Source organism: Salvelinus fontinalis, chromosome 5 (assembly GCF_029448725.1).
Source record: "Salvelinus fontinalis isolate EN_2023a chromosome 5, ASM2944872v1, whole genome shotgun sequence".
NCBI lineage: Eukaryota > Metazoa > Chordata > Actinopteri > Salmoniformes > Salmonidae > Salvelinus > Salvelinus fontinalis.
This window is the reverse complement of record NC_074669.1, coordinates 45,965,790-45,987,567: the sequence shown is the minus strand read 5'-3', so window position 1 is coordinate 45,987,567 and position 21,778 is coordinate 45,965,790. Positions and strand designations below refer to the sequence as shown.

The following is a 21,778-nucleotide window of genomic DNA, read 5'->3' as shown; positions in this document are numbered from 1 at the left end:
AAACTCTGAAATGTCGCGGCACAGAAAATGTTTTTCCCTAATTCATTCAATTTACACGAATTGCTCACCATTAGAATATACAAGATCAAAGTCATCTGTGCCTTTCCTAGTTTGTTTTAATGATTGGCATTGACCCAAGGTCTGTTCTGTGTGCAACCTCGTAATTATTTAGTTCAGGTTTGGACTTGGGGAAGCTGATCCGAGATCTATTCGAAGAACCTCCCTAAAGTCTAGACTCTAGAACCACAGACAGATAGGACAACCGCCAACACAAAACACTGCACGTTCTTTTTAAAGATCCTTACTGTCATTTTATTTTTTGTAATTTGAAATAGATTTCTAAGTCTTTTTGTAAATGATTGTAAAGTCCAATATGGATGCGGGTGCATCTTTCTGTTGAAGTGGCCTTAACAAAATAATTGTTAACCTGATGATTGTGTCTATGGTGTCAACCTGATGATGGTGTCTATTCCACAAATTACCACCTGCTAAATCTATGACATTAAAATGTCCTATTGACTCTTTTCCATCTAACTGCCTCATCAGCCCAGGCAGGGAAGTTATACATTTGATCTTCATCATAAAAAAACATTATCTCACATTTATTTTAGACTAACTAATTTGTTTCAATATTCGATTTCCAACTGTCCCATAGTAATGGACGTGTGGGAGTCGGGACGAGAGGGAGAGGCAGGCAGCGTTTCTCAGACAGTCAAATCACGAATCAGCTGGCATACTTTTTATGGATATATACAAATGTCAATTGAAAAAAGGTGAAACGAAGTGCAGCTAAACTCAGCAAAAAAAGAAACGTCCCTTTTTCAGGACCCTGTCTTTAAAAGATCATTTGTAAAAATCCAAATAACTTCACAGATCTTCATTGTAAAGGGTTTATGCACTGTTTTCCATGCTTGTTCAAATGAACCATAAACAATTAACATGCACCTGTGGAACGGTCGTTAAGACACTAACAGCTTACAGACGGTAGACAATTAAGGTCACAGTTATGAAAACTTAGGACCCTAAAGAGGCCTTTCTACTGACTCTGAAAAACACCAAAAGAAAGATGCCCAGGATCCCTGCTCATCTGCGTGAACGTGCTTTAGGCATGCTACAAGGAGCCATAAGAACTGCAGATGTGGCCAGGGCAATAAATTGCAATGTCCGTACTGTGAGACGCCTAAGACAGCTCTACAGGGACACAGGACGGACAGCTGATCGTCCTTGCAGTGGCAGACCACGTGTAACAACACCTGCACAGGATCGGTACATCCGAACATCACACCTGCAGGACAGGTACAGGATGGCAACAACTGCCCGAGTTACACCAGGAACGCACAATCCCTCCATCAGTGCTGAGACTGTCCGCAATAGGCTGAGAGAGGCTGGACTGAAGGCTTGTAGGCCTGTTGTAAGGCAGGTCCTCACCAGACATCACCGGCAACAACGTCGCCTATGTGCACAAACCCACCGTCGCTGGACCAGACAGGACTGGCAAAAAGTGCTCTTCACTGACGAGTAGCGGTTTTGTCTCACCAGGGTGATGGTCGGATTTGCGTTTATCGTCAAAGGAATGAGCGTTACACCGAGGCCTGTACTCTGGAGCGGGATCGATTTGGAGGTGGAGGGTCCGTCATGGTCTGGGTCGATGTGTCATCATCGGACTGAGTTTGTTGTCATTGCAGGCAATCTCAACGCTATGCGTTACAGGGAAGACATCCTTCTCCCTCATGTGGTACCCTTTCTGCAGGCTCATCCTGACATGACCCTCGAGAATGACAACGCCACCAGCCATACTGCTCGTTCTGTGTGTGATTTCCTGCAAGACAGGAATGTCAGTGTTCTGCCATGGCCAACGAAGAGCCCGGATCTCAATCCCATTGAGCACGTCTGGGACCTGTTGGATCAGAGTGTGAGGGCTAGGGCCATTCCCCCGAGAAATGTCTGGGAACTTGCAGGTGCCTTGGTGGAAGAGTGGGGTAACATCTCACAACAAGAACTGGCAAATCTGGTGCAGTCCATGAGGAGATGCACTGCAGTACTTAATGCAGCTGGTGGCCACACCAGATACTGACTGTTACTTTTGATTTTGACCCCCCCTTTGTTCAGGGACACATTCCATTTCTGTTAGTCACATGTCTGTGGAACTTGTTCAGTTTATGTCTCAGTTGTTGAATCTTGTTAAGCTCATACAAATATTTACACGTTAAGTTTGCTGAAAATAAACGCAGTCGACAGTGAGGACGTTTCTTCTTTTGCTGAGTTTAGTTTGCAGTCTTTCCAGCAGTGGTGTAAAGTATTTAAGTAAAAATACTTTAAAGTACCACTTAAGTAGTTTTTTGGAGTATCTGTACTTTACTATACATATGTTTGACTACTTTTACTTTTACTTCACCACATTCCTTAAGAAAATATTGTATTTCTTACTCCATACATTTTCCTTGACACCTAAAAGTACTCGTTACATTATGAATGCTTGGCAGGACAGGAAAATAGTCCAATTCACACACTTATCAACCGAACATCCCTGGTCATCCCTACTGCCTCTGATCTGGTAGACTCACTAAATGCACATGTTTCGTTTGTAAATTATGTCTGAATGTTGGAGTGTGCCCGTGGCTTTTTTTGGGGCTCTCGAGTGGCGCACCGGTCTAAGGCACTGCATCTCAGTGCTAGAGGCGTCACTACAGACACCCTGGTTCGAATTTAGGCTATGGGACTCCTGTGATTGGGAGTCCCATAGGGCGGTCCAAAATTGGCCCAGTGTCGTCTGGGTTTGGCGGGTGTAGGCCGTCATTGTAAATAAGAATTTGTTCTTACCTGACTTGCCTATAAAGGTAATAAGAAAATGGGGCCATCTGGTTTGCTTAATATAAGGAATTTGAATTGATTTATACATTTACTTTGATACTTCAGTATATTTTTAACCAAATATTTTTAGACTTACTCAAGTAGAATTTTACTGGGTGACTTTTACTTTTAATTAAAATATGTCGATCATTATTTGAATATGTTGGTAAGCTGTTGTATAAAAGGAATAATACCCTTGAAACCGGTGTTTGTTTGATATATTGGCACGGTTTGCCGGCCCTCGACTTCGTCTGGGGCCTAACAACACCCGTGCCAATATATCCAACAAACACCGGCTTCGAGGGCATTATCACTTGAGGATCGTACCTTTAAATTTTTTTTTTGCCTAAAATGACATACCCAAATCTAAATGCCTCTAGCTCAGGACCTGAAGCAAGGATATGCATATTCTTGATACCACTTGAAAGGAAACACTTTGAAATTTGTGGAAATGTGAAATTAATGTAGGAGAATAACACATTAAATCTGGTAAAAGATAATACAAACAAAAAAACCTGCGTTTTCTATTACATTTTTTTCATCATCTTTGAAATGCAAGAGGAAGGCCATAATATATTAGTTTAAGCATAATTTAGATTTTGGCCACTAGATGGCAGCAGTGTGTGTGCAAAGTTTCAGATTAATCCAGTGATGCCTTGCAATACTGGACAATATTTTGTATCAAGTGTGCCCAAATGTGCTGAATTGGTCAATTGATACATTTTCAAGTACATAGCTATAGAGAACATACATTTTGTATTATCATATCATTTTTGTAAGTTTATACACTCCCAGGAATGTCATACATGATGGATCATTAGCTTATACACTAACTTTCACACATCTAGATGGCTGGGTGGGGTGGGTGTGGAGCCAGAGACAGCAGGGCTTCAAACTGTAGAACCCAGTTCCTACATTTGAATATAAAAATGGATTTCATCAAACAAAACTATGCTACATTTTATCTCTGGGACCCTCAGGATGACAAATCAGAGCAAGATAAAGTTAGTACATTATTTACGTTCAGAGGTGAATGTATCAAACCAGTTTCTGTGATGTTGTTGTGCACTCTCAAACAATAGCATGGCATTTTGTTTTACTGTAATAGCTACTGTAAAGTGGACAGTGCAGTTATATTAACATGAATTTACGTTTCTGCCCATATAAGACATATCTATGTCCTGGAAAGTTTGCTGTTACTTACAACTGTCAGGATCAAAATAAATATGAAAGGAGCAAAGCCCAGGTAAAACGTTAGAGGAAAACTGCCTCAGTCTTCTAAAAACCTAACCCTGGGATAAGAGGTTTATCTTTCAGCGAGACAATTACACAAAATGCAATGCCAAAGACACGAGAATTGCTTTCCAAGAGGTGTTAAGCGTTCCTGAGTGGTCTAGTCTGTCCTGCTTTAAAAAATCAGCGAGGTTTAAATATCACTGTCCATCAATGATCCCCAACCAAATTTACTGAGCCTGAGCAAATTTGACAAAAACGATCGATATATAATGCCCTAAGAGTTGTGCAAAGTTGGTAAAATCTTAATGAAAATGATTCACAGCTGTAATGGCTGCCAAAGGTGCTTCCGCCAAGTATTAACTCAGGGGGATGGAAACTTTTCCAATTATATATTTTTTCTTAATTTGGAAAATGTCTAACTTTCTTTCCCTTTGAAAATGTGTAGGTTGTGTAGATTTGTATTAGAAAATATAATTGAATCCCTTTTCGATTGGATTTGAAGGCAGCAAAATGTGAAAAGTTCAAGGGGGTGTAGACTTTCTATTGGCACCGTACACAATTCTCTACAAACTAATATGTTATCATAGCTAAAAGGAATTAGTCTGTCAACTAAAATATATATTATAAATATAATACAGTATATATGTTTTTCATTTATAGAATCCCACTCGAGTTTAAAAATGAAATTGAGGTACAGACATGACAATAGCAGTCTTGATAGAATTGATCAATGAACACCATTTAAAGTGACATCATTGTTCAAATTCATTCTTGAATGAAATAAATGGACTCAACCAGGAATCTTCTTTATGCACAAACAAAGGGGAGGATTTTATTGGTCAATCTGTTGCATGTAAAGCAAAAGTTCACTCAAAGTTCTTGGTGCTTATTTTGAAAAGCAGTGCAGTGGTGCTAGAACAGTAGAATCATGATGTCATGTTGGTCGTCAGAGCAGAAGACGAGAGCAGAGTATGTCAGCCAACAGAACAGGTCTGCGTCCGAAACGGCACCCCAGTGTTCCCTACATACTATAGTGTACTACTTTAACCAGACCCTGGTCAAAAGTAGTGCACTATGTAGGGAACAGGGTGCCATTTCAGATACAGAGCCCATGGTTAGTCAGGCAGCAGTCAACAGACAGAACACAAGCCCATATGTACAAGAAATATATCATTTATATATGTATTCGTATGTACATTCAAACCATTTCAATAAATAACAGAGACACATTAAAATAAATGTATAAAACAAACAATATGGAAGATGCAGTTGATTTTTTTTGTAATACTTTCCATGTCAGAGGACATACCGAACTGTAGGAACTGGTCAAATGGATGATGTTTTCTTTTGGGAGGTAACACTACCTAGTGAGCAAAATTGGTCGAAAGACATATTTTTTTGCTCATAGGGTTTAACATGAAGGCATCATTTATAATGGACTAGAGGGGGCCAGTTGCAAAAGTAAACACTAGAAGAAGATATCACATTTTTGGCTTAAATCATCATCAACTTGTCTTAACTCCCAACACCTCTCTCACTCACTCAAAGCGTATCTCCTCGAACTAAACTTTGTAATCGAGTACAAATTATATTTAGTGGCAGTTTCAGTGACCTCTGACAGATGAGGAACAGAAAAAAATTGCTCTGGTGTTGAATACGCATAAAAATAAATCATAGGGCTCTATTCAATCTGTAAAGCTGAAGCGTTACAGATTCCGTTATAGAAATGTGTAGGCAATTTCAGATTGAGTCGACATGCAGCGTTTAACGTCAATGCAGTCTGAAAAAGCGGGAACATTGCCTTTTAAATTTCAATCACGCTGAAAAACTGAACTTTCGTGATGCAGATTGAATAGACCCCCTAATCTTACATCTACCTAGATGTATATATTACCTCAATTACCTCGACTAACCGGTGCCCCCGCACATTGATACTGTACAGGTATCCCCTGTATATAGCCTCGCTATTGTTATTTTACTGCTGCTCTTTAATGATGTTACTTTTATTTCTTATTTTTATTAAAACGGAATTGTTGTTTAAGGGCTTGTAAGTAAGCATTTCACTGTAATACCTGTTGTATTGGGCGCATGTGAACTGACATTTGTGAACATAATTCATTTTTTAGGAATGACATTTGATTTGTACGATCAACTCTACAGTTGATATCCCTTGTCGGACGCTTAGGTCTACTTTTTGGCATGGAAAATAATGTTGATCATACAATTTCCCAATCAATGTACCTTTAATCAGTGCCTTTAAATCAGTTATAAAGCAAGAATGAAAAAAAAATCTATCATAACAAAACAAAAAATCGAGCAGATGATTCGGTTCTGGGTGTGGGGATTAACAAATCCTCAATAAGCCATTTTAAATAGTACCATACCTGACCATTGTAAATAGTAACTAAGTTAAGTGTTACAGTGTTCCCAGGTTAATATCGGCCAATGGTCAAAAAGCCATTCTCTCATTCCTATCATGCAGCTATTCAGCAGAAGACAGCCTGATGCAATAAGTATAGTCCAGCATATTATAAAGTAGTCCCTGTGTTCACTTGATGCAATAAGTATAGTCCAGCATATTATAAAGTAGTCCCTCTATGTGTTCACTTGATGCAATAAGTATAGTCCAGCATATTATAAAGTAGTCCCTCTATGTGTTCTCTTTTCTTCTATGAACCGCTAGAGATCGGAGACCAGGCTAGTAGAGTCACAACCAAAGGCTCCAAGTTACAACCCAAGGCAGTGGTCAAGTGTTCAAGGTGGGATTGAGTTTCAAGGACCACATTTCAACCCTCTTGACTTAGGCTTCGTCCCAAATGGCATTTATGACGCAACCTTAGATACAGTAGATAGCTACATTAGTGCGATTGCACACTGTGTCAACATGAGTAAACGACACCAAAAACATAATTAAAATCACAAGTAAAACAAACACACACAAAACTAAAACTAAATAGCGGTTGAAAAATTTGGAAATTACTACCCCCCCCCCCCCCCCCCCACCACCACCCAATCCAACCTCACAGTGCCTTCTCTCAGTGCATTGTCAATATGTTTCTTCTTCGGGCACTATCGCACAAATTCCTCAATGCATAAAGAGAGTACAACAGTTGCCAGTGCAATCTATTTTAAATTCCCCCCTTACGGTTGAACACACTGCAACAACTTACTCTGTCAAAATCCTTCCTAGATCATCTACGAATCCCTTACATCAGCAGACTGTAGAACACCTGTAGAACGCCTGTAGAACGCCTGTAGAACGCCTGTAGATTCTAAAATGTGGTTACCCTGTTTAGCCTGCAGGAGACCTAATTCCACAACAGCCATGGTGATGATAGCAGTGTTCCTGATCATTATATTATGTTGATGGGGTTTCTGAGACATTAAACACCTCTCCAAGCATCGTAAAGATCTGGTAAGCTGCACAGACCCACCCAGTTGTGTACTGAAGACTGCCTGCCAGCGTTACTCAACTTGGGTGGGTGACTGGGACAGCACAGCTGCATCACTGTCCCATTTGAGTCTACTACTCCCCCCCTTCTCTCTCTCCCTCTATTAATCTCTCCAACATTCCATCTCTCGTTCTCTCCTCTTTTGATTGAAGTGGGGAGTGAGTACAAGAGGGCGGGAGGAATAAAAATGTCTACCAATACTAAGAAGTCCATCAACATTAATAAATGCTTTGAATGAGAGCAATATAAAAACCTAAAATGACATTTACTCATCTACTATTATAAACCTGTCACATTTTGGGGTAAACCCCCTTCCTCTCCTCTCACATTAGTTTTCTAACAGGAGAAAAGGGAGCGAGAGAGAATTTCAGAGTGGAGAGAAGGCAGAACGAAGCAATACCAGAGGCGCCGGTGCGTGTTCCTCTGTCCTTTCCCAAGACAAGACCCACTCAATCGATCCTGAGTGGATCATCTTGATGGACAAATAATACAGTACCAGGATCACAAGTTGAAATAATGGTATTGTCTTCATCCCCCTTTTTGCAGTCACCAAAATCAAATGATCACCAAATTATAATTTACTACATATTTCTATACATTATGATATATTCATTTTGTATCCTTCCCTAATGTAGAACAGCAGTTGCATTTCTCTTTCAAGAGAAGAATTTTTTTTATCTATCCCTTTAACTCAGTCAAATGAGCTCTATCACTCATGCTTAATTAGTTAGTTCATTTAGTTCATTCTTTCTTTACCCTCTCCTCTTTCAGTCTGTCTCTCTCTTCATCCAGAGGTCCATGTAACTCTGAAGGGGCACTAGAGGGAGGGGGAGAGTGGTAGAGGATGAGAAACAATTTCTCTCTCCCTCTCTTCTCTCTCCTAGGTTACAATGTCATTGCAATTCAGTACAATAGATTCCCTTGACAGACCTCAGTCTTCCCGGCCTGGTCTGGCTGGCCCTGTCCCCACAGTGATCCCTCTTCCTTTCCATCTCTCCCTCCCTCTTTCTTCTCTTTCTCAGTGTGTGTCGGTCTCTCTGTCTGCCTGGTGGGGGACGGGACTGTAGCCGTTGGCCGGGGGAGGTAAAGGGGCTCCCTGGCCGGGGCAGCAGCCATCAGGCTTGTTGAGGGTGGCCGGGGGCCGGGAGCGCGAGGCCCCGGTGAAGAGGCGGAAGGCGCCCCTGCAGATGAGGGTGAACCAGTAGACCTGTGGGGCCATGAGGCAGAAGGCCCCCACGTTGCACTGCCAGGGAGCCACAAGGGGCACTGTGTAGAGGGGGATGGAGGCATACCTGCAACACGAGGAGGATGTGAGGCGTAGGGGGGAAATGAGGGTTAATGTTTGCTTAATGTTGCTAGCTAACAAGCTTACCCAGATTTTTTAAACTTACTTAGCGCAAACTTCTAAAACAAGACACCTTGTCTCAAGCTAGCTATTGTCAAGGATTTTGGTTTATGGCTAATGACTTTAAACTGAACAATCTGATTTAATACAAATAATCAAGGAAGAATGCTTCCCTTATGGAAAAAACAAGAATTGTGTGAACATGTGAAGAACATGTGAAAACGTGTTTTTGGATCAATTCACATGTGAAATCATTTGCAAACATGTTTTTGGAAAACTTCACATGAGATCATGATTTTACATGTGCTGACATGTTGTCTGTCACATGTAGTTTCATATTTGTATCCCCATGTTTCACAAGATCATGTTTTCACATGTTGTAAAATACGTTGTTTCATGTTATCACATGTTCCTTTACATGTTGTCACATTAACTTTACATAAGATCACGTGAAATTCAAGTTGTTTTTCCGTAAGGAACCATGTTAAGGTGTTTATAAGGCATTTGTTTTACCAGTCGTCAGGACGTCACGTGATGGTCCCAGATTGTCCCAAACCATTATAAGTAAAATAATGAAATGGTATGGTGGTTTTTAGGGCTGACCCCATTTAGTCGACTGGTCGATTGTTTGGTCGATAGGCTGTTGGTCTACCGAGATCTCTTTAGTCGAGCAGTAGCAAAAAAAAAAATATATATCATGGTGTACAAGACACCTGTCTGATTCGCGCCTGTCTGAGTGGACTAATCCATTGTGGAGGCCTTCGAGTCCATCACTCTGACATGTGCTACTGAAATTGTATATGGTTATATTACATAAGAACAAATGGTGCAACTCTAATAAAAATGATATTATTTTATAACAAATGCGCTTCCTCCCTCGTTGGATAGTGGTCGCTATCCGCGGTTCTGAAACACATCAGTGCTCTGTTGAATTGGCGTCTTTTCCTAGACCATCTTGATATGTGCATAATAGCAAAGTTAACCAGCAAAAAAAAAATGCATAGATGAAGTTGGGGACAAGCACACAGACAGACAGAGACAGACAGACAGTGTTCCGTATGTTACCTGCTGTAGGCATAGTAGAGGTAGGGGAAGAGCAGAACTCGACAGATGAAGAAAGTGACCAGCATGAGAGCGCCATTCACTTTATGAAGAAGAGTGTGCTGCTTCTTGTACTGAAGGGGACAAAGAGAGAGAGAGAGAGAGAGAGGGCAGGAGCAAGGGAGGGGAAAAACAAGAGCAGGGTGAAGGACCGAGAAAGAGAGCTTGGGTAAATGTTAACCCAAAATCACAGGAGACAAGAATGTTAACATGAAAGCTAGTAAGTGAGCACTTCAGAATCAGAAAGACTAACGTTCTTAGACTGCTGCAAGGGGAGTAAGAGACTGAGGAAGAAAGGTAGAAGGAAGAAGAGGTGTAGAGAGAGAAAGCAGGAGGAAAGGGAACGAAAGATCGAGAACGAGAGAGCAAAAGGACAAAAGAAAGAGGGAGAAGAGGGGTTACAAGAGAGGAGGAGGAGGAGAGGAGTGAGTGAGTATTACCTGGATGAGGATTTTCCCCAGGCAGACGGACGGAGTGCTGAGTTCAGCCATAAACATGACACCCTGGAAGTAATCCCCCTTTCCCTGCCTCCAGAACTGAGAGAGAGAGGAGATGGAGGGCCATGATATGGCTGATAAAGTATATAGACAGACCATTGAAAGAAAAGCTCAAACACGCACACCTTATCTCCCCTTAAAAGCACATGTCCATAGAAGGGATGTTAACATTGGCTGCCAGTAGCAACAGGAGGCAGATGGGGATTGGAGCAGGAGAGTCTAGTCTGCAGATGGCAGCCGGTTAGGGACAATTTTAGGGATCAGAAACCAAATCACCATCAGATCATCTATTTTCTGTCAAGACTTAAAGGGTTAGTGTGTGTGTTCATGTTTATAATTTGCCCCCCCCCCCCCCCCCCTTAGACATAAGACAGACCGATAAAATAGTCCGCTAGAGCCACCCTAGTTACAGCGATAGTTACCACGGAGACGGGGAAGCAGATGGTAACCATGACGACGTGGTGCAGCACCATGAGGAACTCTCTGCGCAGGTAGCTGGCCACTGCCGAGCCCATTGGCTTTGGCCTGCCGCCCTCCTCCTCGTGCCCTTTAACCTGTAGCTTGTGCCAGTAGCACAGGAACATAGCGTAGATGTCGTACGCAAAGTAGGGCACCGCAAACAGGATGTAGGTACTGGTAAGCCAGTGTCTGGAGAGGTGTGGTGCAAGAAGGGGGGGAAGAGAGACAGAAAGTGAGAAAGGAGAGAGAGAAGGTGTAATAGTTGAAGTTCTATGTAACAATGTGTGCCGACATGTACATTGTAGCTGCCTATGTGACTACCATGTAAATACGCTATTGCCTATTTCAGTGCGATGCATCCTATATGTGAGGCTCTAGCCTAGACGTCAGGGAGTTAAGTGACTGGCCAGGATGCACTGCTCTATGGCACGTGCGTGATTGGGACAGGTTTGTGATTTGGTATTCAAATGAGCCGGCACTCACACGAGCGCCTCCCGACTTTGACTGGCAAATGAGGGCAAGGGAGTCGGTGACTGGCATTATCTCTCCCCCCTCTCCTTTTTTCCTCTCCCTTTTTCTCCCCCCGCCTCCTAATTGATGGAAAGACGAGGGGGAAGAGGTGCAGCTGTGTCACATTGCGAGTTATCTTAGGACAACAGTGTCTGACTCACAGCATCTCACTAGTGTAAAGTATCTTCCATTCTTCCTCTCCTCCTCTCTTCCTTCAACCCAAAACAAACCTCCCACTTTAAGTGTGCATTTCATATACTTTTATGTAGTCCACTGTTAACAAAGATGCAGTTGTAAAACCAGTGGAGACATGTTTGAGTAGTTACTACTACAGTTCAATAGCAGCATGCTGCAGTCTAGGTTTATGGCTTCTGTGTGACTGCATTACAGATACTAAAATAGTGCTGCTGGCTTTGGGACAAATAGAGGTTAATTGGGTTGAAATACTAATTAGTTTAATTTCTCTAGGGTAGGGGGCAGCATTCGGAATTTTGGATGAAACGCATGCCCAAATTAAACTGCCAGCTACTCATCCCCAGAAGATAAGATATGCATATTATTAGTCGATTTGGATAGAAACGACTCTGAAGTTTCTAAAACGGTTTGAATCATGTCTGTGAGTATAACAGAACTTATTTAGCAGGCAAAACCCATTGGACAAACCATTCAGATTTTTTTTCTCTTGAGGTCACTCTCTTTTCAATGTGTTTTCATTGGGAAACCAGATTTCTAAGGGACCTGCTTGCACTTCCTACCGCTTCCACTGGATGTCAACAGTCTTGAGAAATTGGTTGAGGTTATTCCTTTGTGTAATGAAGAAGTACGGCCATCTTGAACGAGAGTCACTTGAATTGTCCTGTTAGATAGAAGCGCGTGACCAGAAAGCTAGCTATAGTTGGTTTTAATCCTGTATTAAACACAGATCATCCCGTCTTCAATTTTATCGATTATTAACCTGTTTGGGCTGCAAGCTGAATATTGAAAAAACTGGAAAATGTGTGCACATTTTCAAACGGCCTCCTAAGAAACTTTTTATTTTCCAATATGCATATATTTACTACTGTTGGATAGATAACAGTCTATAGTTTCTAAAAAGGTTTGAATTGTTTCTCTAAGTCGAACAGAAATATTTTTACAGCCATTTTCCCAGCCGAATTGAGATTTCCAAAATGCGATGTGTCTCTTTAAGACCTTCTCTATAAAAGGCCCTTTGACTTGGGACCATAGGAACACGTCACACGCATTCGTCAGGCTGTAATGCGGAAGTGAGAATTGAAAGGAGTCGAATATCTCGTCCATGGACTGAATAACACACCTTCTTGTGAGACCTGCGCAGTTAAAAAAAAATTCCGGGCGCGAAGCATAATTTGGTCTCGGCTTCTGGAACAAGGTAGATAACGGTGAATATGATGTCTGACTACGATATTATTTGATACATGTCACAAAATCATCCTAAAGTATGTTTTTTCAATATACTTTAATTATATTATTGCAATTTATTCTGGACTTTAGATGTGATACGACGGAAGAATTTTTTGAAGAAACGCTGTGTAGCGCCGCAATGCTATTGTGCTTGCTAACCAAAGAGGGAAATAATTCGTTCTGGAACCCAACTAAAGACTCTACTGGACATTGGACCCCGTTACAACATTCTGATGGAATATCAACAAAGATAAGACCCAATTTGGGATGCTTTTTCATATATCTGTTGAGCTGTGCTAAGTGGGCTAACTGTGCTAGGCTAGCGCTTGACCAATGCTAGTGCTGACTTATGCTAGCTTATGTTGTTAGCTAATATAACGATATATTGTGTTTTCGCTGTAAAACACTTCAAAAATCGGAAATGTTGGCTTTATTCACACGATATCTGTCTTTCATTAGCTATCCACCATATGTTTTTCTGAAATGTTTTATGAGGTGTAATTAGTAGCCGACGTTGGTGTATGTATTTTCTCTGGCTACTCCCGTCTGGATTCAGACTCTAGCTATGTGTTAGCATTTTTGGGTAGCATCAATGTAAAACTGATTTATAGCTAAAATATGCACTTTTTATGAACAAAACATAGATTTATTGTGTAACATGTTATATGACTGTCATCTGAGGTAGTTTTTTCTGGGCTCTTTAGGTTGGTTTTAGTTTATTTCGGTTGGCTTGTGCATGCTACTTGAATCATAATTCATACTTCATAATCATATCCATACGTGTCTGTCCACTTTTGTATTTGGTGGTGAGCTAACATAAATATATGTGGTGTTTTCTCTGTAAAACATTTAAAAAAATCGGACATGTTGGCTGGATTGACAAGATGTTTATCTTTCAAATGCTGTATTGGACTTGTTAATGTGTAAAAGTTAAATATTTAAAAAAAATAGATTTTGAATTTCGCGCCCTGCAGCTGTTGTCATTTTCGTCCGATTTCGGGCTTGCAGCCCAAACAGGTTAACGATAAAAAATACCTAAAGTTGTATTACAAAAGTAGTTTGAAATTTTTTGGCAAAGTTTACAGGTAACCTTTGAGATATTTTGTAGTCACGTTTGAGTAAGTTGGAACCGGTGTTTTTCTGGATCAAACGCGCCAAATAAATTGACATTTTGGACATATATCGACGGAATTAATCGAACAAAAGGACCATTTGTGATGTTTATGGGACATATTGGAGTACCAACAACAGAAGCTCGTCAAAGGTAAGGCATGAATTATATTTTTATTTCTGCGTTTTGTGTCGCGCCTGCAGGGTTGAAATATGCTTCTTACATTTACATTTAAGTCATTTAGCAGACGCTCTTATCCAGAGCGACTTACAAGTACATACATTCATACTTTTTTTTTTTGTACTGGCCCCCGTGGGAATCGAACCCACAACCCTGGCGTTGCAAGCGCCATGCTCTACCAACTGAGCCACACGGGGCCTTGTCTTTGTTAACTATGGTGCTATCCTCAGATAATAGCATAGTTTGCTTTCACCGAAAAGCCTATTTGAATTCTGACATGTTGGCTGAATTCACAACCAGTGTAGCTTTAAGTTGGTATCTTTCATGTGTGATTTAATGAAAGTTTGATTTTTATATTAATTTTCATAGTAATTAATTTGAATTTGGCGCTCTGCATTTTCTCTGGCTTTTTGCCAAGTGAGACAGTAGCGTCCCGCCTAAACTCAGATTTTTGGATATAAATATGAACTTTACCGAACAAAACATACATGTATTGGGTAACATGAAATCCTATGAGTTTAATCTGATTAAGATCATCAAAGGTTAGTGATTAATTTTATCTCTATTTCTGCTTTTTGTAACCCCTCTCTTTAGCTGGAAAAATGGCTGTCTTTTTCTGTGACTTGGCTCACACCTAACAATCGTTTGGTGTGCTTTCGTAGTAAAACCGTTTTGAAATTGGACACTTTGGCTGGATTTACAACAAGTGTATCTTTCAAATGGTGTAAAATACTTGTATGTTTGAGGAATTTAAATTATGGGATTTCTGTTGTTTTGAATTTGGCGCCCTGCAGTTTCACTGGCTGTTGACGAGGTGGGACGCTACCGTCCCACATACCCTAGAGAGGTTAACAGGAACAAGGTGAGCAGGGAGAGAATGACAGATTATTACACACACATACTTGAATACTTTATTTGGATCGAAAGTTAAACATACACAGCAAATTGGCCAGTGTTAATTTGTGTTGATTTTTCAATGTCACATTTCTAGTGTTGATTCAGGAGTTAAATTAACTCTGTAAGAGTGAAATTAACACTCAGTGGTGTAAAATAACCCCAATGTGGGGGTTAATAACAATTGTTGCGTGTGACAGTGTGATTGTGTCAGTTTTACTCTGTGGAGAGTAAAACATTCCCATCAAAACCACGCCCATCATTATCAGATTTCCCAGCATGCTCTACTACCAGGTAAACCTTCTTAGGATTGTTTTTAATATCTGTATTTTTGCATGTACGTTGACTGATTAATCTCATGCTACACAAAGATAAATAACATACATTATTCTAAACTAATCCAATCAGATTTATTGCACCACTTACCGAAATGGTTGTTCCAGTTCAAAATGGTTTAGGCCGCGAAAGAAACTCTGGGGGAAAAATTGCGCTTGGTTATTAGAATCGAGGTTACGTGAGTGACCTCCGGTAGCCACTAAATGTGGTTGTAAGTTTCCGTTTTCTTCCAAGAAATGTTGCTCTACCTTTTAAACATTAGAAGCCACAAAATATTATGACCCCTGAAAACATAAGACTTTCAGAAACACACGTGTCTTCTGTTTCCCTCAGAACAGAGTAGACAGGACCAGGCAGTAAATCAGACGGGTGAAAAAATAACATGATCAATTGTGGTTCTTTTCTACACAGAAAAACATACACAATTATTGCCTGTTGTTTTCCTAAATCCTGAACATCCCAAATCCTTTCTGATGTATTTCAAATCATACTTCTGACTGAAATAGTATTACAAATCAGTCTAAAACAATGTATGACAGGCTGTCATAGCGCCAATTAAAAAAGTAAAAACATTCTTTGTTGATTACGTCACTTTTTTACTTGGTGGGGTTACGAAACATTTTTTATATCAAAATGGGGTCACGGACCAAAAAAGTTTGGGAACCCCTGCTTTAGGTAGTCTCCTCACAAATGTTACTAACCCTAACAGTCATTCTGAATGCAGATGCGGGTGAATAAAAATTCCAACTGTTGGATGTCCTAACTGGCTGAATTCCAATAGGAATCATACATCACTTTGCAAGCCAGCAGAATGTGACTTGCGGGCCTGATGTGGCCCGTAAACTAGGAGGTTTCTTAACACCACTGTGGTAGGGTAAAACTTGGCTCTCAAACTAAGGCCTTATGATATATTAAATGTATTGCCCTAAAGAGCTTAATTTTAATGATAACATTTGCCTACAGTAGGAAGTAATTTGGTGAAGTCCACAGGGCTGAAAATAAATGAATTCAACAAACATGTCTCTGTCACCAACAAATACAGTCATGGGTGGTGACTCTACAATTTACTTGAAAAAGCAAGACGCACCGCGGTGTGGATTTCAATTAGTTGTTTTTGGCGAGTTAAGTCATACCGCATAAACTAAAAAATCACGAGAGCTGTGATGGAAATATGTAGTTTAGGTACAATTTTATAAATGCCAACAGATCATTTGTTCGTTGGACATGGTGTGATTTTTCTGTGTTGGTAAAATTAATTACGTGAGAAATAGTGGTGGAAACGCCTTTATGCGCAAATATTTATATAATAACCATCATATCAAAGTAAACTTGGAGTCACGAGATGATATGGTGTGCGGTCCTCCCACTATGACTTGGGAAACCATGCAGTTAATTAAGCTTCAGATGAAATAAATTACGATTAACTTCACAGGGTGGTGAAAGTGCATGGTGATTTTGATGCTCCTTTCCAATAAATATTGTGGGTCTTATTCTGGTGACATGACACCGTTTGACAAATAAAAATATTTATTATATTCATTATCAATAATAATCTCATCATGCCTACCCCCACTATCTGCAAGCTGTTGGCTAGAGAGCACGTGTCAAGACCAGAGTAGTTTGTGACAAACCTATCCGTAGAGTTTAAAATACAATGGAAAAATATTTAACTTTAGACTTTTATTCGGTACATGAAAACTTAAGTGAAAAAGCACATTGTGTGCACTATGTCATCACACACTGACTTTTATCTGCAACAAGGCCCTTTAGTGGGAACCCACGTCTGGTGGGAAAATATGCAGATTTTCTTTATGCAGATTTTAGAATATTCGCATGAAAATCTGTCACCAATTGGATGGAAACCTAGCTAGTGTTAATTTAACGCTGGAAAATTTGCTGTGTAGTTAAGGACCCAAATATTTCTAGACGTCACACCTCTTTCGACGCACACAGTCACACACACACAGGGCCATGCAGACTTTTTGGGGGGCATGTGCTCAAACAAAAAAAACATTTGTAACTGCGGTTAATGACTTGTTGAGCAATTATGACTGATTATTTAGTTACATGAAAGCAATAGATAGCCACATCTTAATGGCTAATTAAATTACACATATTTAACGACGACTTGCGGGCAGTGGGTTCAGAACAACAATGACATAAACTGTATACCCAAAACAAACGGCACTTTAGAGACTGGAAGGGCAAAGAGGCATGTGCTCTGTACAGATAGAGCCTATCTGTGCAGGTGCCTGCAAACATACACACACACACACACACACCTGGAACACAAAACTTTACAGCAACTACTACTGCATTATCATTATTTTGTAATTACTGATCCTCGATGATGTCCTCACAGGAGGATGCGATGATGTAGCCAGCTGAGGAAGCCATGATGGCTTGGATGGATGACACCAGCCTAGTGGGGAGAGAGGGCAGAGAGTGGGGTTTCAATTTACATATTTATACCCATAACTCCATAGAAAAAAAGTATTGACATTCAACAATGTAAACCATAGCAGAATAGTATAAAATGTCAAGCAAAGCATAATAGCATAAGATAAAGGTACGATACGCCTGCATAGTCCTCACATTGACTCATCTAACTTGTGTGTGTGTGTGTGTGTGTGTGTGTGTGTGTGTGTGTGTGTGTGTGTGTGTGTGTGTGTGTGTGTATCTGTCTTGTTAGTGTGTGTGTGTGTGTGTGTGTGTGTGTGTGTGTGTGTGTGTGTGTGTGTGTGTGTGTGTGTGTGTGTGTGTGTGTGTGTGTGTACCTGGCAGACACTATGGTGGCATCTCCCTCGCTCAAGGCCAGGCCTGGGGTGTGTTTCAGGCATCTCTTAGACAGCAGGAACAGGCCCGGGAAGAAGATGGAGCCAGCAGCCAGAATGCTCAGCATGGTCCCGGAGTGTGTGTGTGTCTCAACAGGTACCTCACCACTGCCCTCAAACCACTTGACAAGTGGGAAAGGTTGAATGACTGATCTATGCAGGCTACTCTCAAAGCTATGGTAGCAGTTTCCAATGATCATTTGCTGCTAGATGTTTGAAGGCATTGATAGGTATATCATTAGAATGCGTGGCAGCGTGTAAGTACTGTCAATAGAACACGAGTACAGAATTTTAGTAATGCTATCCTAGTTATGTTATGCTAGTAGTAATGTTATGCTAGTGTTATGCTAATGCAGTATGTAGTCAAATGCTGTATTTGTTATTAGTAGGCTAGTTTTGGGGATATATAGGGAATGAAAGTCAATGTTAACAAAATAGATACATCAGGAAAGAGAGGGCTACGATAAAGCTGTGGGTGGTGTGTTTGTTAACTCCCCACACCTCCCCCCCAACCCCCTGCTCATAACAAGCAGAGGCCTGGTGGCTTCTGGGTCTACACACACACAAAGACAGACAGGGAGACAAGAGAGAGAACAAACAGAAGATGGGGGGGGGGGGGGGGGGGGGAGACAAAGAGAGGGAAAAAAAATCAATCAAATCTATTTCACACACCTTGATTAAGAGTTCAGTAAAATGTACAACAAATGAGTTATATGCACATAAAACTGATCAGCTGTCGGCATATAGTTTCTACGAATGTCACATTTATTCAGTGTCATCGTGCAGCCTTTTAAAACATCATCAAAATCGTATCCACTCAAGTAATTACCTTGTGTGTAGACAGCCCTACACCACACTCTAATCTCACAAATGCTGACAAATCCATTGACTATACCGTAGGCGTCATGTATCGCTGGCTGTACCAGTTGTGCTACATGACTCCGGTGGGGAATGAATTAATTTAGGTTTTCCACTGTCATTGCTCTCTAGGTAAATGCATGTACTCAGTGGGACTGGAGAGACAGGATGAATAGGTGGAGAGAGAAAGGTGGCTGAAAATAGATTTAGAAAGGGATTAGAAAAGCAGGAGATTTAGACAGAGTACAGCTGGGAGAGAGGGAATTAGTGAGACAGAGAGAGGGGGAGATGGGGTGACAGTTGACAAAGGGGAGTACCTACAGTACAGATGGGATTTGATGAAGGGTATGAGGGGTGGGGTGGAGGAGGATGTTGTTGGGGCGGGGCCTAATTGTTCCATCCTAGGCTGTTGGACAATAGAGGTTAGGTGATGCACCATCACAATTCAACAACAGGTTCATCCCATAACCAACAAACACATGCACGTGGTTTTGGTTGAAGGGATAAAGGCCTATCTGGACATAATATAAATACTTTCAGATGTATCTTGGCTAGCTGAATTTTTTGGGGTCAGCACAGCAGTACATAGGCAATTTACAGGGTGGGATCATTTAAAAAAAAAATAGTCCCCTCCATAACCCCGTCCCCTATGATGCCAAGCATATCTTGACGTTGCTATATCGCTAACTTGGTGGAAAACACAGACTCATTTCACTCATAACCTAGCTGGCAAGACCGTGCAACAACGTGGCTCAGACTCAATTATCAAAATACGCAATGCGAGTAAGTAACCTAAGTAAACACGGTCCTCCTCTATTAAAAAATAAACGGGACAAGTCTGTGTTGCACTAAATAGCATTTATCACGACCCATTAAGTCAACTCAACAACACATTATTCTGAAAATGGCAGACTTGTGCACGTCTTGGAACGGCTCCAAATCAGCATAGGCTAACCATTGTCATATGTTTGATTGCTAGCTACTGTTGCCTTATGTAGTCCAGTGTAGACTACAAGCTGGACAAATCAATGTAACTATTTGAGTGTGACTGTGAGCTCGCTATATTTTCATTCAATACATTTTTACCTGGAGTCGTTTCATGTACAAGAGTGATTGAAGCTTGTAACAGGTAGTGTGGCACGCGGTTTGCCTAGTATGAACACACACGCAAGGGATACATTGTCTAGCCTGTTTTCAGTTTTTACAGACAATGCATGCTTGCTAAAGGTGACAGATTATTCAGGCCTGTATAAACTAAAGCGTGACTGTTTGCGACAGACAACATTTATTACAGACATATTGAGTTTCTTGCCTAACCTCGGAGCAGGATGGTGAGAACGAAGAAGAGTTAGGTGTTGGGGTAATAAAGGGAGAGTACAAAAAAAGGGATGGATAGGCTAAATTTACATTTGGGTGGTGCGGCGTCCCGTTCTGCGGCCCGGTCGGGAACAAGGGGAAATCAGTGTGTTGGGTCCTGGTTGTAGCCTACACGTCGAGAATTGTTCCACATTATTATTGTGTTTTGTTGCCTTATTCCGTGTTCTGGATATCTGCAAGAAATCAGAACGTGCGTCAAGCAAGACAAATTGATGTGTGGGTCCTGTCTTGGTCCGAATCAGAATATGACTCCCTCCCCGACGTACTGCCTTCGGATCGTTGCTTCAGTAATTTTATTTCTGAGCGGCAAAATGCTTTTGAAGTCGATGGCTCTCTCGAGTGTTTTGATTTATATTGCGAGGGCACAGCTCTTCTCGCGTTTGGCCGCCGTACTAGTCTACTGATATCTGAACAGTTAAGCCATGTCGACCGACCTTATTGCTTGCCGGATACATTCACTGTGAAGTCTTCAGCTGCATATTATTTTATGACCTGTCGCACTGGATCCGTTGGCGTAGAACAAATTTCAGCAAACATTAGTCTAGAAAAAAAATCCTAGTGTATGCATGATACAGTCCCGCTGTGGATAAAGTGTAGCCATTAAGCCGGCTACATAGCCAGTTCGCTGTCACCTCTATCTCCTCCCCCTTGCTCCCGGGTATGGTAGGCTATAAGCTAGCCCCATACGCTATGACTCCTAGGACTAGCCGTGCTGTGACAGCCCACTGCTGTCCCTGGATAAAGTATTTTTTATTTTCAAGGGCAACGGACTTTAATAGCCTACCATAAGTCATTTTCAGATAAAGCTGGCTAGGAAAAACTCCTTAGTTTTACAAGACATTAAACTGCAAGCTGACAAACCGTTGGTTGAATTATTAATTTGACTATTTTGAGAATGAACGTATCTATGCTCAAAATCAGATAAGACTGTAAAAGTTCCACAAACAGTGGGGTCCGCTAAACTACCCAGCCTACAGTGGTTAATTAGGTCTATAGGCCTACAGCTCTCTAAACATTTTGATCTTGTAAATTAAGATGTTTAGCACATGGATAGAACATATAGAAGCAATCTAATGTCCACAACCTCTGCAGGTCAACCTGATAACCTGTACAATGTGTGATAAATTGGGTAACACTTTACTGAAAGATAGACACTTGTCAAATGTATAAACTGATTATATCTCAGTAACATATATAGGATATAATGCAATAGGCATAATAACCATAGTTATCAGACATGTTGAAATATTGCCATATAGAAAGAGAACATAAAACTTTCTGAACACAAGAAAAAGTATACAACCAAAACATAAAAC

General features: G+C 40.9%; 1 protein-coding gene and 1 non-coding gene across 5 annotated transcripts; both read right to left on the bottom strand.

Moving 5' to 3' along the window:
* Nucleotides 1-4,889: 4,889 nt before the first annotated feature.
* LOC129855688 (ceramide synthase-like) lies at nucleotides 4,890-21,173 on the bottom strand. 4 transcript variants are annotated; one of them, XR_008759538.1, is made up of 8 exons: nucleotides 20,493-21,173; nucleotides 18,171-18,780; nucleotides 17,732-17,815; nucleotides 10,904-11,129; nucleotides 10,425-10,520; nucleotides 9,949-10,058; nucleotides 8,469-8,830; nucleotides 4,890-8,355 (listed from the first exon to the last, which is right to left on the bottom strand). XR_008759538.1 is itself a non-coding variant. In XM_055923612.1 (8 exons), exons 3-8 carry the CDS (start codon nucleotides 18,425-18,427, stop codon nucleotides 8,557-8,559), a joined length of 1,047 nt encoding a protein of 348 aa, XP_055779587.1. In that variant the 5' UTR covers nucleotides 18,428-18,780; nucleotides 20,493-20,635; nucleotides 20,897-21,173; the 3' UTR covers nucleotides 4,890-8,556. The 4 variants fall into 4 exon arrangements, 3 of the variants coding, with proteins under 3 accessions (XP_055779587.1, XP_055779588.1, XP_055779589.1); XM_055923612.1 differs by having other exon boundaries at nucleotides 4,890-8,830; nucleotides 20,493-20,635; nucleotides 20,897-21,173; XM_055923613.1 differs by having other exon boundaries at nucleotides 4,890-8,830; nucleotides 20,897-21,173.
* On the bottom strand, nucleotides 14,288-14,362 carry trnaa-ugc (transfer RNA alanine (anticodon UGC)). The gene has a single exon. It is a non-coding gene; the product is annotated as a tRNA-Ala (tRNA).
* Nucleotides 21,174-21,778: the final 605 nt, after the last annotated feature.